The sequence below is a fragment of the Pezoporus wallicus genome, unplaced genomic scaffold (assembly GCF_028554395.1).
Source record: "Pezoporus wallicus isolate ANWC-B61680 ecotype Strahan unplaced genomic scaffold, APGP_CSIRO_Pwel_v1 contig_5231, whole genome shotgun sequence".
In the NCBI taxonomy this organism is placed as follows: Eukaryota; Metazoa; Chordata; class Aves; order Psittaciformes; family Psittacidae; genus Pezoporus; species Pezoporus wallicus.
In genome coordinates, this window is record NW_026635973.1 from 386,010 (window position 1) to 404,051 (window position 18,042).

Below are 18,042 nucleotides of genomic sequence, written 5' to 3' on the forward strand. Positions count from 1 at the left end.
ATTTTTTCTGATGGCACATCTCATCCAATGGTGTCCAGTACTCCTTAAGCACTTAAAAGAACTTATGCAGAGACAATTAAAACAAATGGAATCTGTCTTGTGAATCCACTGGGATTTGGAATTTAAGTGCCAGAATGCTATCAGTGTTTTATCACTTCATGCACTTCCTAGTGGTCTTTCTGTCTCTTGGATTTGAAGATCACACCCCTTGAATAGATCGCAGGAAATCCAGGCAGGGAAACCTTTATAAATATATAGTAAAGCAAATGGATAGATCCAGTAGAATAAAAGCATAACAAGATGATATAATTACTGTATGGTCAGAATCGGAGTTCTGTTTTTGTAGTTGACCTTTAAACTGCAAGGGGTGACATTCTTGCCCCAGTGAAACCAGTGGGATTTGTCCCATTGACTTCAAGATAGCTAGGATTTTAACTCATTTAATTAGCTATGAAAACAAGCCAAAATCCCAAATCGTCCTTGAACTCTAACTGGAAATCCAGTTTAAAACTTCAGAGCCCATGTTCAGCTCTGTATGTAACAGACTCAAAGCAAAGGCTGTCATCTTGAGAAATACATCTGTAGGTGACCTAGTCACACTGACAACTTTGGGGAAAAGAAAATCACAGGCAAAAAAAATCTGGTTTTCATGTTGGTCTTGCTACTGCAGCGAACTGTGTTTGATTCAGTGTGCCTCTCCAGCTCCCTCCAATACAAACATCTTTCCCCCCTTTTTCTTGAAGGAAAGCATTTGTAGCACCAAAACCTATTGCTAAAAATTTGCCTGTTAATGTCCCGAACTAATAAAGAGATTTTTACTAGCAAAAAGGAAAAGATGATTTATGAGCGTATTTAGAAGATAATCAGGTTCATGATAATTTGTTGGTATATGGGAGTTCCCTGTGGAGAATTTTCTCATGTCTGAGTCCCATTTAATAGAAGAAAGAAATTCCTTTGTTGGTGACTCTGTAACACAGAGGAACTTGGGGTTGAAAGACCACATTTATAATATGATATGGGTGACTATTTGCAAGTGTAATAGCTAATTGTACATAAAGAAAGGGCTGTATTTCCTCATCAGAAGTATACAATAAAGTAATGACACACGAAGTATGTGCCCACTGGCTGCAAATTCCTTTCTAGAGGGAATCTGGAAGGACCCTGGTTTCTGGAAGAAATCCCCAAGTGCAATAATTAGTAGGCTTAATAATTTCGTAGTCCTCTCTCTGTTTCGTCATTTATCTGTCTTCTGATGTCCACATTCATTGTATATTGATCTCAGCGGATTTCAAACTCAAATGGAGAGCTGAGAGTAGTAGAATGAGACACTACTATAGGGAACTGAGGAAAAAGTATGGTGCAATCAGAAATTAATGATGGATCTGGGGGCTTGCCTTCCTCTATTTCCTTCTCCTGTATCCTATGCAAGGGACATTTTACATCTCCCTTGAGCAGACATTAACAGCATGGAGAATCTCTGCCTCAGAGTAAACCACTGTGTGGAAAAATAAGTCAGAGCTGGCTTGAAAGACGGTCAAAGTGGCAGAAGGCAGCTGCACACTGCACAGACTTGTCCATCTTTCTAAGTGACCACCTGCAGAACTGACAGTACAAGGAGCCATCTGAAAGTTGGGGTGCCTCCTGGATATGTTCCTGGCTGAGAATATTGAGAAATACAGACAACTAAGGAGGAGAAGATTTGCAGAAGACTCTTTGCCTGATTTGCTGATCAAAGTTAGGAAACCTTGTTATAGTCAAGGCCCAACAGCAACATCCTGAAAACATCCAAGAACAATATATTTCCATTAAATTCACAACATGTTTTAAGACAGCTATCCACACTCTGTTGCCCATCAGGAGTATGAGAATATCAATATCCTTTCCCACCCGCACAAGAGTAAAGACAACAACTTTCACCTAACATCAGCCCTTCAGTTTTTTAGCAGTCGCATGTTTCTCTTTAGTCTTCCTCTGGACTTTGTTAAAAACACAGTGGTACAAGTGCTCCACTAAATATTTATTCTGTACTACACATCTTGATAAAGTATTTTGCAAACAGGGAAACACAAGTGAGATTTTAATGGAAGGACAAAGCTATATCCTGGACCATTTACCTGTATCAAGAAGAAATGTCACGCTGCAATCTGTGTGTGTTACCATGAGATAACACATGCCTTCTGGGAATTAGGAAACACTTTGCCTTGCTTATGCCTTTAGCAGACTAGTGGGAATTATCTCATGGTAATAAGTAACCAAAATATCTAATTCCTACAACAAAAAAGAAAGGAGAAAATAAACAATAACTTCAGTGTTATGAAAGATCACATTCCTTCCCACTGACAAAAATGTTAGTAGTTGAAAATGCCTCGGGAATATGTCTGAACTAACTATATGCCTGCACCTAGTGTATCTACTGTGTGCAGTTTATTATGCGTACAGGTATAAATATACATTGATAGGCACTATTTCCAGATGTGCACTTGAAAAAAAAGGTTATGCTTACACTTAATAAATTATGCCCATATATTTAACTTTAGAACTGCTTTATAACATGAGTTACCCTTTAATTAGAATTTGGAATTGCTTTGAACATGTGGCACAATTGCACCTTTTTCAATGCTGTAAATGTTAATGCTGCAAGAGGAAAATAGAACTTTTACTACAAGGATTTATGTACCGGTTCATAACTCAGTTTCAGAAACGAAACATCTGACTAATTTTGAAAATAATCAAGTAGGCATATTTTAAAGAATTATATCAACTGAATTGTTTCTATAAATGGCAATTAGGTGGGGTTTCTTTCACACTTTTACAAAGAAGCAGTTTAAATTCCAGAGAAGAATATCTTTTGACCCCCAAATTTCTTGGTTTATAGGTACTCGGTATTGAATCTTCTCTTGATTAGAGCAAACTGCAGGATTATGACACATCATGATGCACTTCCCTGCATACTTAAGTTTTGAGCTTACTGTGGACTTATATGCCTGAAATCTGGCACAGACAGGAAGGCACATGGCTGTCTCATTATGTTTTCATCTCAGGGCAAAATTCTACCACTCTCAGCCTTGGGTTGTTTAGAAATCTGCTAGAAGCCAAAAAAAAAAAAAAAAAGAAAAGAAGAAAAGATAAAAGTAAGGGAGGATGTTAATATTTGACTTCAGGATTAGGAGGATTTTATGTTAATTATTGATTTGTGTCCTTTAATGTATGTGACGTGTCCCTTGAGACCAACGGGATAGCTATAGATTACTAACAGCCTTTCCCTAGACTAACATTAAGCAAAATATTAACAACAAAAATTGCATTCCTTTAGTCTTCTTATTGGTAAGAGATCAAAGAACAAATTTGCAGCTCCATAAACATGGGCCTCAAGTCACATTCCTCATACCAAGGTGCAGGAATCAGCTTCATTCTTCCATTTGCAGGATCTAGCCTTTGATGCTGGTTATTATGTGATAAATGACTAACACAAACATTGCAGCCAATGGCTCGCTCATGAACTATGCTTTAGGATGATTGCTTAGAATACCAGCTGCCTATAGTTCAGCCTGACTTGTCAGATGGTGAAGAGAAGGATGGGATAGGATGGGATGGAATGGAGAAGGCCTGTAGAGCTACTGCTAGGTGATGGTACCAGTAGCTATGCTAGTAGGAGATAGGGATCAGCCACTCAGGCTTGGACAACCCATCCTGGCTGTGACCTCCCTGTCAGCCTGCCCTGGTCCCAGGGATGCCTGCTGCTGTGGGCCTGTCCTAAAGCTCCCCAGTTGCATGGGATATGATAACTGTCATGAGAAAGGTGCCCAGGTGCCATGGTGAAAGAGGCTATATAAGTAACAGAGATTTGATCTTATTCTTTTTTATCTTGTGAAGGAATTCCCATATTCACTGATGACATTGTTTTGAATCGATATTAAGGGCTCAATCAGTACATTTCTCTAGCCATTCATTAGTGTTTTTCTTACTGCTGGTCACAATAAATGACTCTACAGTGAGTATATGATTGTAAAACATTAGTCAATTTTGCCACACCATCTTCCCTAAATTGAACAAGCATTTTCTTGGCTTTGTTCCTTGGTATTCCATTCTCGCTCTGCTATTTGCTATGCCCATTTAGTGCATAATTTGAATTTTAGACTGCTCTTCCATTTCTCCTACACATCTTGGCATGCTACGTACTGGTAATAATAGTAACCAAGATCCATATTCTAAGCTTGTTAACAGAAGAATAAATCTGAAGCTTCTGTGTTGGCTTTACCAGAGATGTAGAGAGCTTGCAAGGACCATGATCTTAACACTGAAGTTGCGTATATGCATGGCTTTTAGCATGGATCATGTTGTAACATCAAGGCTTTTGTTTGTATGAAGCCTTAAACAAACTGGGCTCCTGATTTCTCTCACAGTATAAAAAAAAGTGAGTCTTATAAAAAATAAGTACTTGTAGTTATGTAACTTGCACTGTAATTAGTAACACAATTTCAATGAAAGTGGAACCTATCACCATGCACTATTTTGATAGTATTACTATGCATTAACATTTGCTTTGGCCCATAAGATGGCTCACATGGAGAACTGTCTGCATTAACAATGATGAGGACCAGACTGTCTGCTGTTATATATTGGGATAGCCCCAGTGGGGTCAACAAAGAGGAGCTGTTTTACAGCCCCAAGGATTATGGCCTTGGCAGCTCCACCATGAGCCTCACTGGGAGTCAGATCCAGTCCCTAGTGTGTATTCTCTAGGAGGTAAATAAAATGAATAGCTAACTGGGAATGAAAATTAGGGAAAGAAAGAATACTTGCACAAATGTGTTGCTCACTTTCAGTGATTCGAGTTTACTGTTTGTGCTACATCAAAACAAATCTTTGCAATTATATTTTTCTTGGGGGAAGGGAGGTGATTTTTTTTCTGAACTCCTACACCCTGGTTAAAAGCTTAAAGGAGGCTGAGTTGTGCAAGGCTGTGTTGAGACTCATTAGGCAGGAAAGCACGCTGTGACACTCCCATCTGTGTGAAAGAAGAATGGACCAGCTCCTGAAGTCTGTCCTCGCCAGAGCTTGATCTTCCTCCCGCTTGCTCCTGTCAGCAGCCCTGATGCAGGAGCAGGAGGTGCATCCAGTCATTACTCAGCAACAACTGCTATGGAAATCAGAGGGAAGGGTGCATGCTCAGGTGCTTTTTATCCATCAGGATTTGAACTACTGTGAGTTCTGCTTCTAGTAAGATCTCAATAAAAACTGATCAGAAGACCTTAAGTTTTGATCTGGTAGGTTTTCAATGTACTTCTACAGGGCAAATATTGGCAAAAGAGGTGCAGTGCCAAAAGTAAGGCTCAAGATACAAATCTAACCTGAAAATGTTGTATATATATCTCAGTCTTGCAACTGAAATACACTTCAGCGTTCTCAAAGATAGACTTGAAAACCATACTAGAAAATGTTTTGGTACGCCGGTGAGATCTTCTGACCCATATTTCATTGCAACTGTATCAGATCGCTGTAAAAAATGGAACTATTATCTTAAGTAAACTTACTAAACTTATTCTCAGATAGCTTTTAGTGTTCCTAAAAGGTGCTGGACTTTACAGTCTCTTAGCTATATATACTTAATTCTATCATCACCATCACCAACATTGCTTAGCTGAGTTTTGCCTAGGTTATCCCGGAATAACAACTGGCATTTTCTTCTACCCCTGTAAGTGCTGGCATCCTCACAGAGCATTTTCACTGGCTCTAAACTAAGTTGATGAGTTACAGAGTGGAACAACTTTTTCTCTAGCAGCAGGAGCATACCAGGCATCAGATAGGAACAACCGGCCATGATTAACCCCTGACAGATTTGAGCAGTGACCTGGAGATCAGAAGCAGCATGTCACCTAACACTGTGAAACACAAACATAATCCACAACCTTTATTCAATAGTGTTGTGTTTCATCCCAATGCAGATATGTCATTAACATGCTGTGGGCAAAGATGAAAACAGCATGCCTAATATTATGCATTTATATAATGCTTAGCATACATATAGCACTGTTCATCCTCAAAACACTTCAAAGCATTTAAACCTGAAAAAAGCTGTGAGGTAGATAAACATGTTGCTTCTATTCTATTTTTTTATTTTATTTTTTAATACATATTTTTCCACTAAAACTTATGTGTAAGTGCATCACATCAAGGAACAATAGATCTATGGCCAAATTCTGATCAAATTACTTTGGTGAAACTATTAATTATCTTTGAAGCCAATGGAAAACTTCCAGCAGTATAACCAAAATCAGATTCTGGATCCTATTCCTACATGCCATAAAGCTGAGTTGTTACTGAATAGCTTGGTACATCTAAAAATAAACACTTTGGTTTATTTTTAGCTCATTCTGGAAATCGGGTTGACATTGATTCTTACTTCTCTGGCTAACGTAAAAAGTAAAATCCGACAACATGCTTCTTTTCTTGGTTGTTGTGTTCTACCTGTTTCCAGGCACTCTCCCTCCACAAGCTTGCAAAGAACAGTGATGGGGTTTTCCAAGGCAATGGTACTGGTGGCAGACTACAGCCCTGTGTGGTCATTTATCACATCTCAGGGGTGACCAGGTAACTCAGAGTAAGGTCCTCTCCTCTCCCTGTACCTGACTTTGGGTGTTAAGTTTTGTGTAGTCATTTACTCAATGCAAAGTAAACACTGCTGCCTATCATTCTCATCCGGTTGTTTTATATGCGCTTAGGACTCTTTTAAAAGAGACGTCTAGAATCCATCCTCTTTTAAATCCACCACTGAAGCTCTTGCAGCCAAGGTTATTGCCAGCTCTGCGGCTGTTACAGGAGGTCCAGATGGCCTTTCTTTGTTCCTGATAACCTCAGAGAAGGTGGGAGGGATTTCAGCTTAGTCTTCAGTCTGCTGTAAGACGTGGTCAGTTCAACTCATGGCAGTAAGCAGTTGTTAGCCATTTTGCTCTGCACGGAATTTCTGGATGCGATAAAATTTACTTTCTCTTGTGGGACTAATATGTTTTGTGGGACTAATACGTTCATTTGAACAGGCCATTGTGGTTTAACTGTTAAGAAGTCCAGGAATGCCTGTGTCAGTTCTTCCGTTCCAACATTTTATTCTATCCTGTCATTTTGTCAATTATCTTTAAGGTTATTCTGCTAGTTCAGTGCAGTCAGCAGAAAACAAAACAGGGAGACAGATTTATTTTTTTTTTTTTGGTGGTGAGGTGGGGGGAAAGTACCCAGCATCACAAGCCATTTTAAGCCTCTTAAAGTGGAAGAATGACTCAGTAAAATATGAAACCCAGTGCACTAAACAAGGTGTCTTAACCAAGTAAGATATTATAAAAATATGAAATAAAAGTTGTCCTAAATAAGTTAAAAAATATTCACTCACAGAGACACACACATGCTTAAATGTTGCAGCTGGGAGTTTTGCTCAAATCCTTCTTTCCTTGGCTATATTAAAATGTCAGAAAGACTACTAGAACTGACCCCAGAGGATTACATAGGGTCTCTGTGACAGTTAGAAACTTCCCTGAAACAGAATGATATATTAGATTAATGCATATCAAACCCTGAAATTATTCCTGGATCAAAAGCTGTTCTAGTTTGAATAGGAATATGCAATGCTGCTGCTGCAGGATAGCTTTGCACTTTCCTGCATCAACAAGCTCTTGTTGCGCTACTGGAGAATATACATTTTTGTTAAAAACAGATCCTGACAGGGACAGCAGCTCCATTTAGCAGAGTTTCTGTTTCCACAGAAACCACACCAATGAAGTCTGCAGAGGGCAGATGTGGAGTGAGAACATCTGTGACCACTTAGGTTAATTGCCTTTCTCAACTCTTCCCCCACTTCTGGGCTCTGATGGCCCTCTGAAGATCAATGGCAGATCATCACGCATCTTGTTGCAGGCTTTCTGCCATCCTGCCCCATCTCCTGGGGTTATCTAAAGCTGGTTTTAAATCTGTATTCAGAGTCCCAACGGACTACTTATGGAGAGTCTGCTGTCTCCTTTGTCCCTGGCTTCCTCTCTGTTCCTGAACAGACCATTTAGTCCCTCCACTCCTCAGATTGACAGCTGAGCAACACCTAGGGAAGCTTCCCAACTTCACAGTCCTAATGCAGTGGGGCATTATGTCTTTTGTGATAGCTCAGATACAGCTGTGATAGGAATCATGTAAGTACCAGCTTTAGATAGCTATTTTACTCTTTAACATGCTTTCATAATGAATAAATATTTTCAGATAAAAGGGATACCAAGATATTGCATTATGTTACAGATATTTCCAACATGCTACACTCTGTTCTCATTGTTATTACTCTGATACATAATTTCATCCAAAGAATGTTATTATTTCCAAAAAAATGAGTATCAAAAAGGATATTGTCAGTGCTGATGCATGAAAATTATTCAAGCCTTACCTCCTCTGCCAACATACTTAATCTAAACTCAAGCTACTAAAAGGAAAGAAAGAAAATGAGATTTTTTTAAAAGCAAGTTTGAAACCACTATCGAAAGCCACAACAGTCAAAAAAAAAAAAGACTGCAGAAAATGAAAACTAGGGCTGAAATTCATGCAGTTGCCATTGCCCCAGGTTTCATTGTGGTTCTACCTCAGTGCTATAGTGGCTTGCTAGTTTCCTTTTTGAAACTCTTCAGATGTGGGAAGAAGTTGGCTGTGGCTGTAGAGACTGGGGGCGTCAAAAGAAAGATGAGATATCAAAGCTGAAGGAAACAATCAGAACTAGTTATTTTTAGCCATGATTATTAAGGGCCAGTACAGAGATCTTTGGCACCCTTCTGGTTTTCTTCAGGCCATTAGAGGCATGCCCAGGGACAGAACAAATGTCCTTACTAGCTTCTTCAGACCATTGGCAACCCATGTTTTAGAAGTGTCTTCCTTCTGTCAAACAGATTTGCTGGTACCATTTTAGAGGCCTCGGGGATGTGTGAGAAAGCTCTGTAACTACAGAGTTGTACTATGACTTTACTATCCTCCTCCCAGAGATCCAGGCTGATCAGTGACAAATGCTGCTTTTATTGACTGTTTTCATATGAAGTTACATGGACTTTCCTACAGCAGGTCTTCATAGTGGCTTTGAATTTACAGAAATCTTCAGTTACCCAGAAAATGTGAAGACAACTACATTTAGGGCCAGTTTTCAGTACAACTCATCTTGAGACAAATTCTGGCCTCTTAAATGTATTTATAACAGTATAAAATATATGATAGCAGTAGTCACAAGAGGTATGTGTTCCTATTAAAATGAAAAAAAAAAAAGCTCATTTCTTTAGAGCTTTAATGTATTTGAGGCAAATTATGCATTATTGATATTTTCACCAAGACTGTACTTCCTAATGATTCTTAGGGCAAAATCAGAATCTTGACTATAACTAATATATATTTACAAAGTCTACGTAGTCCAAGTATTCAGAGTACATATAATTTTGTCCTGTGTCCCCCATGAAAGTAAATAATTCATGGAGCCCTGTATCTGTACTTTGTAATGACTTCAGGAGTCCTTAATACTACTGCAGTATTACTACATGCAGCTGCAAGTACATTACTTTTATGCATTTGCCAGGTCTTTTTTTTTCATTTTTCACAATATAGTATATTCCTTGTGCAATGAAACTCATTAAAGACCAAGATTTTGCTCTGTTTTATTCACATTTCAGTGCTCATCTGTTCCTGCATTATTTCTGAACCTCTCACCCTTTCGCTGTTCAGAATTAGATTTGAAAATTGTGGGAAAAGGTTTCATTGTCTGAAATTGCTAATACAGTTGTGGATGGGATTCACTTACTGTTAAGGTGGTGGAACATCCACTCTTCAGAGCTGAAGTTCATGCCAGTCATTAAATTAACTACAGACCATCTGAGGTGGGTCCAGAAGGAGCGCTGGAGCTGGGAAGCCAACCTTCTGCAGTTTCTGTGCCTGTGCTTGCCTGGCTGTGCTACTCCCATCCAGCACATCCCTGCAAACAAAAAGGAAAGCAGGCCTAATCACCAGACAGCTGGCTTCGTGGAGGAGGCGCATGGGTTTGGCTTCTACAAGGCACAAAGCAACAAGTATGTTCTGCCTGTGTTGCGGGAAGCTGCAGCTGACTCAGTGCTGGAGCTTCCCTTTGGAGGGACCGAGTGCCTACAAAGCTGACTGACACCTTAGTTTCCTCACTAAACAAAGTTGTCTAGTCATAAGTAAACATGTCATTTCTGGAAAAAATGCAGAGAATGAGTGCATTTCAGAATAATAATGCTGTATGAGCTCAAGTCTTGTGCTTTGCATCCTCTCTTTCTGCCTTAAGAACCAGTCAGGAACAAAACAACCAGGCACTTGCCCAAGCTTGAGAAGAGGCCTGCACAGGTTTCTCAGAGCTCAGGGTAAAAGATCACAGCTACTACCCAGAGCTCATTGTTGACATGAATCTGTCCTTTTCACTTCTGATGTGATGAGCCAAGGCTTCCTCTAGCCCCTTAAAACAGGGATCCCAAGCAAAACACTTGTTTCTGTTTTATCTCTTTGGAGAGCAGCTAGGGGACAATGGGACCATCTTTGTGGTCATTTTCTAGTCCATGCAGCTCGTCGGTCATTGTCCCTGCATTTTCTGACTCAGGGGAGATGAGAGGCCGGTGGTAATAACCAAACACAATTAAACTAAGCTATTAAATTAATGAGCGACCTTATTAACATGAAAGAAGATCATAACAGTAACAACCATGGCCAAAACAACTGCAAAACAGATCTTTAGATAACAAGAATTACTGCATTACTCCGCTTTAAATTTCATGATGAACCAACATTTTACTATTAATTAGTGACCACAACACATCCATATATAAGGCAGGAAGTCTTCCTAGCCTTTCCCTCAGTGGTGCCATTAAACACATTTAGAAGACATTTGAGTCTCCTTATCCAAACACATGCATGTACACAGATCCATCCTGCAAAGGGCTTGTGTCAGCAGGAGTTTTCACCAAGCAAGGGTTGCAGTGAGGCCCCACGCAGAGCCCTAGACACAGCCTTGTTCTTATTTGGGATAAAAGTGAATGCACTTTGATAAGCTAAGCAACCAAACTGGGTGAATATCCAGTTTAGAATCATAGAATAAACTAGGTTGAAAAAGACTTTAAGATGACCAAGTCCAACCATTACGCCAGGACTGCCAAGCCCACCTAAACCATGTCACTGAGGGCAAACTGATCTCCCCTCAAGATCTTCCCTCATGGCTGCCGCTCACGATCTCCACTCACATCCATCCCTCATCTACCCCTCACAGTGGCCCACATTGAATAGCTGCTGCCCCTACCCCCATGGCCACCCCTCTCATCCTATGGCTGCCCGTCCTTTCCCCTAATGATTTTCCCTTATGGCTGCCCTTTCTCTCCCCTCATGATCTCTGCTCACAATGGCACCTCATCTTTCATTGACATCCTTTCTCTCTCCTCCTGGTCTCCCCTCATGACTGCCCCTTCTTTCCCCTCACGATCTCCCCTCAGGGCCACCCTTCATCTCGCCTCACAACACCCCCTCATGGCTGCCCCTCCTTTTCCTCCATGATCTTCCCTCATGGCTGCCCTTCCTCTCCCCTCATGATCTCCTCTCATGACCGCCTTTCAACCCTCATGGTCCCCCCTCATGGCCGCCACTCCTTTCTGCTCGTGATCTTCCCTCATGCCACCCCTCCTCTTTTGTCATAATCTCCCCTCATGGACACTCTTTCTTTCCACTCACGATCTCCCTTCATGTTCACTTCTCCTTTCCCCCCACAATCTTCCCTCATGGATGCCTTTCCTCTCCCCTCACAATCTCCCCTTATGGCCACCCATTCTGTCACCTCACAATCTCCCCTCATGACTGCTCCTTGTTTTCCTTCAAGATCTTCTCTCACGCCTGCCCCTCCTCTCCCCTCATGATCTTCCCCCATGGATGTGTTTCCTCTGCCCTCATGATCTCCTCTCTTGACAGCCCCTCAGCCCTCATGGCCACCCCTCCTCTCTCATCATGATCTTCCCTCATGGATGTTCCTCCTCTCCCCACATGATCTTCCTTCATGGCTGCCCTTCCTCTCCCCTCATGATCTCCTCTTACAACCACCCTTCACTCCTCATGGCCACCCCTTCTCTCCCCTCATGGTCACCCCTATTTTCCCCTCATAATCTTCCCTCATGGCTGCCCGTCCTCTCCCTTCATGATCTCCCCTCACCCCTCAAGGCCATATGTCCTCATGGCTTTTCCTTCTCTCCCCTCATGATCTCCTCCTGTGACCACCCTTCACCTCTCGTGGCCACACGTCATCTCCCCTCATGGTGGTCAACAAACTTGTTATGGCTAAACCATAGCCGTTTACCCCGAGTAAACCAAATCTTGCGTTATTTTATTCCCATGAAAATGAAGGCCCCTGAAGTTTCCCTTGCAGTCAGTAATGCCAGCTCTGTGAGGAGAGAGCTGGGCCCTTGCAAGGACTCTGTCATCCCAGCCACACAAATCAGAACCACGCGATGCTGAATGTGCAAAGAGCGAGACCAGTCACACTGCTTGTACAGCATGGGGATGTTCTCTGCCTGTACCTGCAACAGCTACAGAGGAAGAGCTGTTTTCCCAACCAGCTGGAAAACTCCACTGTCAGGGGCACTAACGCAGAGCTAGCTCAGCCAGAACTAAATACACTCTAGCGCATTTACCTATAAATATACCTATAAATATAGGCGCATACATGCATATTACCTATAAATATAGGTAATGAATAACAGTCTATGCCCTTTCACAAGCACATGCAATCCATCATAGTCCTTTCCTTGAGGAAGGTCTTTCAGAACAATGACTGTGTTCACAGCATTTATGGTGTTTATAGCCTCAGCTACAAAACCCCATCAATATACTGCAATGGAAATTCAGGCACATTGTTTTTGTTGCGGTTTGGTGCAGGGGAGGTTGTTTTTTCATTATTACTTTTAGAATTTGGAGGAGGGTTAATGTCATGTAAACACCAGTAACATCTCAAAGACAAAAAATGCCTGTATGGTTCTAATTTTAAGTACATGAGGTCATTGGTTAAGCATTTGAGTACTGTGTGCGGGTTGGACCTAAGCGGGTAGATGCATTGCAGTTTTGCTGATCCCGTTTCAGCTTCAAAGCGGGTAAAGCAGGCTGGCTCAGCCACACCAATGATTTACACAGACGCTGACACAGGCGTTTAGGAGCCTCCAGAAAGTCTGTGACTTGTGAACTCGGAGCTGTGCCGGAGGCGGGTACAGCCGCCCCACCGCCCTTCCTAAGGCCGACCCTTGGTAATGGGAGAGTCTCCGTGGCGAGCCCCTCGCCAAGCTGCACCGGACACCAGCACCCCCGTGGGCCCGGTCCCGCCCCCCTCACGCTGGGGGCTCCGCAGGCGCCTGAGCCCCGAGCTCCGCTGGCCTCCTCCCCGGGCACCGTATCGCCCAGTCCCCTCTTTCTCCCTCCCGAAGCAGCACACCTGCCGCGGCCCGACCCCTCTCTGGCCAGCGCCCGGCGCGCCCTCCCGGCCATCGCCGACCCCGGCAGTGGCCGACGCGGCACCACCCGTCACGACTGCCACAGCGGGAGGGACGGTGGCGCCGGCAGAGACCATCCGCCCGCCTGCGTTTGCCGCTCCCGCCCGCACAGCCCGGCGCTTCCTGCGGCGCGGGGCGGTGGAGCCTGGACGGCGGGGCCGGGCCCAGCGCGGCGGGGCGGGGGCAAGGAGGACAAGGGGAGGGGAGAGACAGGGCAGGGAGCGTGGGGTAGCAGCGGCAGGAGGAGGAGTCGGTGTTGCCGCCGGATGCTGCGAGGAGGTGCCGCGGCCGCCCTGCGCTGCCGGCCGCTCACCTGAGCGGGGAGGAGGAGGAGGAGGAGCCGACGGTCGAGCTGCGCGAAGCCCGGCGGCGGCGAGGCGGGCGGGAGCGCGGAGGATCGGCCGGGCGGGTGAGACCATGGCGCCGGGAGCCTAGCGGGGCCGGCAGCGCGGCAGGAGGCCCGCGTCCCGCCGTGTGCGCCCGGCTGCCGGCAGGAGCAGCTGGCGGCCTCCGCCGCGGCCTAAAGAGAGCGGGCGGCCTTCCTCTCAGCGCGCCGGGCGCGGTCCCGCGCTGCGGCCCACAAGATGTCCACTCGGACGCCGCTGCCCACCGTCAACGAGCGGGATACGGAGAACGTGAGTGCTGTGCCGGGCCTTACCCCCTCCGCGCCCTTTCCCCCGTCCGACGCCCCCTCCGCAGCCGCGTCTCCCCGACACCTGGCGGCGGCCCGGCCCTGCTTGTCCTGTCCTGCCGCCCAGGCCGGGTGCCCGGGGGGTGGGAGGGCCGCAGCCGTCCCCTCTCCTGGCGGGCCGGGCACTCCCCAGCGCCGGGCCGGCTCCGCTGCCTACCCGCGCCTTAGGCTCCTCCATGCGGCGCTGCCGGGGCGGGTCCGGCGCGCTGGGATCCACGTCTCCCCAGCCCGACCACGGCCCCGGGCCTCCGGTAGGGTCGGCGGGAGGCCGCCGTTCCACACCGAGACCGGACAACCTCTTCCAGGCGTTGTTGGGCTGGGCTGGGCTGCCCTTATATGTGCTTTGTGGCTGTAAGCGCACACAGGCGATTTGCTTCGGTTCCTCGCCGGGGAGAGGCCTGTGGCCCCGCGGGCTGCATGCCGGGCTGCGCTGCTTTCACGCGTCCTCCACTTCGTGTACCCCTGCACCGGGGCCGGGGCGCCCACTGGTGTGTTTCCTAACTGCCTGGCGCGCTGTCCTGTCTCGCCTTCTGAGATTCAAACGTACTTGTCCTTTGTTTGATTTGCACCTCGAAGGTGGTCCCCAGCGTGGCTGTTGCTGTATTCCTTCCTCTGTTTTGCTTTGTGTTGCAATTGAGAGAGGCTGTTGTCGTGTCCTTGGTATCTCCCGAGTTGATTGTTTGTGTCTTCCTTTGTGTGCTGTTTAAACATATTTGCGCTCTTCCTCTGCTCCGCCCGGACTTGATGGAGCAGAAGCATAGTGTCGTAGTGGTCTTCCAACAGAAAATAGCCAGCCTTGGTTATGATAGGCAGTGTACCTGGGAAATCTTAAAATCCTGGACCATATTTGGTCCTGTCTATTGGTGGCGATTATTTAAATAGGCAGTAGTAGTGGAGGTGTGAAACTTCGGTCTTGGCAGAGAAGACCAATATTAAAGAGGTATGTTTGGAATGTGGGCTAGATATAGTTAGTTACATTCGAGAAGGTGGCAGAAGGTGCAAGAGTCATACAAAATTTAATGCATGCAGTCACACCCAACTTTGACTTGGGTAGAAAGTGATCAGTAAGAAACGAAGGAAGGTGGCCTGGTGGGTTGAAATTGGTTGAAGAAGATGCTTGTTTGTATTGCATCAATGTGTAGAGGTCCTGGCCCACAGTAGGAGCTAATAATATTTGTTACTGTACAAGCCAAAGCAGCAGTGTCTGCTGAATAGGTTATTGAATTATATGAAGTGAAAAGTGAATATGAGAAGAGAGTTTGGAAGACAAAGGTAACAGAAATGAGATAATATAGTTAAAGAAGTGAAACCCTAGCTTCCTGTCTTGTTATAATGAGCTTTTTAGTATCAGTTGCTCAGTGGAAGCTGAATTGACATAGCAATATCAGCCTGGTTACTAATTAAAGCAAGTAAATGCATTTGGTCTGTCCTTACACTTCATGGACTGATGAATCCTGTATTATTGTCAGAATGAAAGCAAGTCCTTCAGATTAAAATGAAAGTTTAGATTTAATTAAAAGACAAAGTTTGGGTTTGAGACTCATGAGTCTCCTTTCAATGTATATAGAAATGTAGATGAGAGAGAGATGACAGGAAGAAATATTCATGCATCTGTCCAATAATATAGTACATAAGATTTGCAAGGTACATTTACACAAGGCAAATGGAAATCATTCCCAAATGCCATTAACTTCTATAGAATGAAAACTCCAGTTAAAGTTAGTAGTTAATTTAGAAAATAATATGCTACATTTGAATATTCTATTTTGACACCTAGAGATGAGTAAGGAGTATTTTTTATTGTTGTTATTTCAGAGAGTGCATTATCAACCTCCCCCCCCCCGCCCCTTAAACCAACAAACCAGGTTTGTACAGTATATCAACATACTCAGAATTGCACATTTGCTCCTGAAAATCTTGGTATAAGTCTGTAACCTAACACTAAGGAATATAATTCTCCAGTGGGATAAACAGTAAAAAACTGTTCAGGAGTAAGTTCCCAAATCTGCACAAAATAATTCAAGTGCTGTTGTTAGTTATAGCATTGGCTGGGGTTTGGAGCAGTGATCTCAGGGAGGTTGTTGCTTCTGCCTGTTAGGGACCCTCAGGAATTCCTCTTTGCTGCCCATGATCTCCCTTACGTAAGACCTTTTGCTGAAGTGGCACTTGTGGGATGGAGGAGGAGGAGGTCTGTTGCTGACTTCCCAAACAGCAGTATTCTGTGATTTAAAATGGATTCTGTCAGGCTGAGGTGAGACTCTTAATTTACTTTGCATATGCTTCCTCCTGCTAATAAGTACTAATGGGCTAGAGAAGTGTTTATGCCAATGGGTCTTGATGCACACAAACTTTAGCTAGTAAGTGTCAGTGACTAAGGTGGTAAGAAGTTGCAGCTAAAGGGAGAAGTTACTGGAAAGAGTGAGCAGTTAAAGAGCAGCATAAGTATGAGTGGTTTTGACCTGGTAAATAACTTATCTTTGTAGTGCATATTTCCAGTTCCTGAGTGCGTATATTAGCAAAGCTCTCGCGAGTTCTGCAGCTAATGGTGATCTTCAGATCTCCATCTTGTACACATGGCCATCGCAGCAATGTTGTTCCATTGTGTCTTTCTCAAGGGACAGTCTGTATCTCTGTATCCTGAAGAGAGCTGATTGATGGTTCTGAGTACAAACCTATATGTCCAGCTGTGGTTTGCACGTGGTGTGAGGCATGAAATCACGGGGAAATACCCTGCCAGTGCCACCCCCTGTCTCTTGGCAGCTGCTGTTGGTGCTCTTTAAAGTAGAAAAGAAGTAAAATGTCAATGTATGCTTTTCTGAGTGAGTATGCAAGCGTGTGTTTTTTCATTTGGAAAAAAGAAGATATACTAAGTGGATATAACCCCTATCATAAGAATATACATTCTTTGAGGAATTATGGGAGTTCCTGGAAGGATGGGTGAAAACTGTGCATATTTCCATAATTCTTTGTGCCTTTTCTCCCACAGCACCCTTTGAAAATTGTCTAGAAAGGGATAAGATCATGCAGCAGATTACTTGATAAGGTGTTATCAGAAAACTGGTGTCTAAGGCACAGGGACCACCAACAAGGAACAAGCAACAGGTGGAGGGAAATAGAGAAACAGTCAATGTGTGTGGAACAGACAGGTCTGGTTACAGCAATTCACACCCTCTTTGTGTCTTTTCCTTTTTGCTATTATTTACATCTCCCGGTGCTATGTTTAACTTATCAAGCAGATGTCTATCAGTATTTTCATTCGGGAATGTTATTTCTCTTTCATGAAAGCTATGCTTAAAGAAACAGAGTATGAGTGTCAAACACTCCTATTGAATGGTTTATTGGGAAACTCGGGGAAATTAATGGGTGGAAGCAGTATTACAAAGATTATTTTCATGCCTGTTACCAGATTTCATTTTTTTCAAGAGAGGGATAAGAGTAGTATTCAAAATACTAATTTTCCTGTGTTTTGATTTTGCACAAGTAACTATTAACAGCTTCCTCTTGATACATTTTACGTAGGTTGTGGTAGGTAATGTTTCGTTGCGTTCAAACACTTGCTAGTTAGTGGTTTGGTTTAGTTTGGGTGAACTGAGCTTTCCATCTCTGCCTAAACTGGAGAAGGAGAGGGACAGGAATGAAAAGTTTTGAGCTAGAGTAGCTTCTTTGTTTTCATTGAGTTGATACTCATTGAGGGAAGATGAGCTTTTATATTTTTGCCCTTTATATTGGTTTGTATCATGTCATTAAACTGGGGAATGGTTTTCCTAAGGCTAAAGAAAATATGTCAGTAATGTATTCTCTTAAATTTTTTTGGGAGCTCTG

The 18,042-nt window shown here is 43.8% G+C and overlaps 1 protein-coding gene and 1 long non-coding RNA gene across 11 annotated transcripts in view; one reads left to right on the plus strand and one right to left on the minus strand.

Annotated features, from left to right (window-relative positions):
* Nucleotides 1–2,060: 2,060 nt before the first annotated feature.
* Nucleotides 2,061–9,924, minus strand: LOC130593539 (uncharacterized). 2 transcript variants are annotated; one of them, XR_008970818.1, is made up of 2 exons: nucleotides 9,803–9,924; nucleotides 2,061–2,268 (listed from the first exon to the last, which is right to left on the minus strand). It is a non-coding gene; the product is annotated as an uncharacterized LOC130593539 (long non-coding RNA). The 2 variants fall into 2 exon arrangements; XR_008970819.1 differs by lacking the exon at nucleotides 2,061–2,268 and adding an exon at nucleotides 4,821–5,140 and having other exon boundaries at nucleotides 9,803–9,920.
* Nucleotides 9,925–13,676: 3,752 nt separating this feature from the next.
* Nucleotides 13,677–18,042, plus strand: part of MARK1 (microtubule affinity regulating kinase 1) — a 58,686-nt gene continuing 54,320 nt past the window's right edge. For 4 of the 9 annotated variants that reach the window (XM_057398765.1, XM_057398769.1, XM_057398766.1 and 1 more), the window contains exon 1: nucleotides 13,731–14,164. In XM_057398765.1, the coding sequence (XP_057254748.1) occupies nucleotides 14,114–14,164 (51 nt within the window). In that variant the 5' untranslated portion in view covers nucleotides 13,731–14,113. Of the gene's footprint in view, nucleotides 14,165–18,042 lie in introns of all 9 variants that reach the window. The other 5 variants (XM_057398771.1, XM_057398772.1, XM_057398767.1 and 2 more) reach the window with 3 other exon arrangements.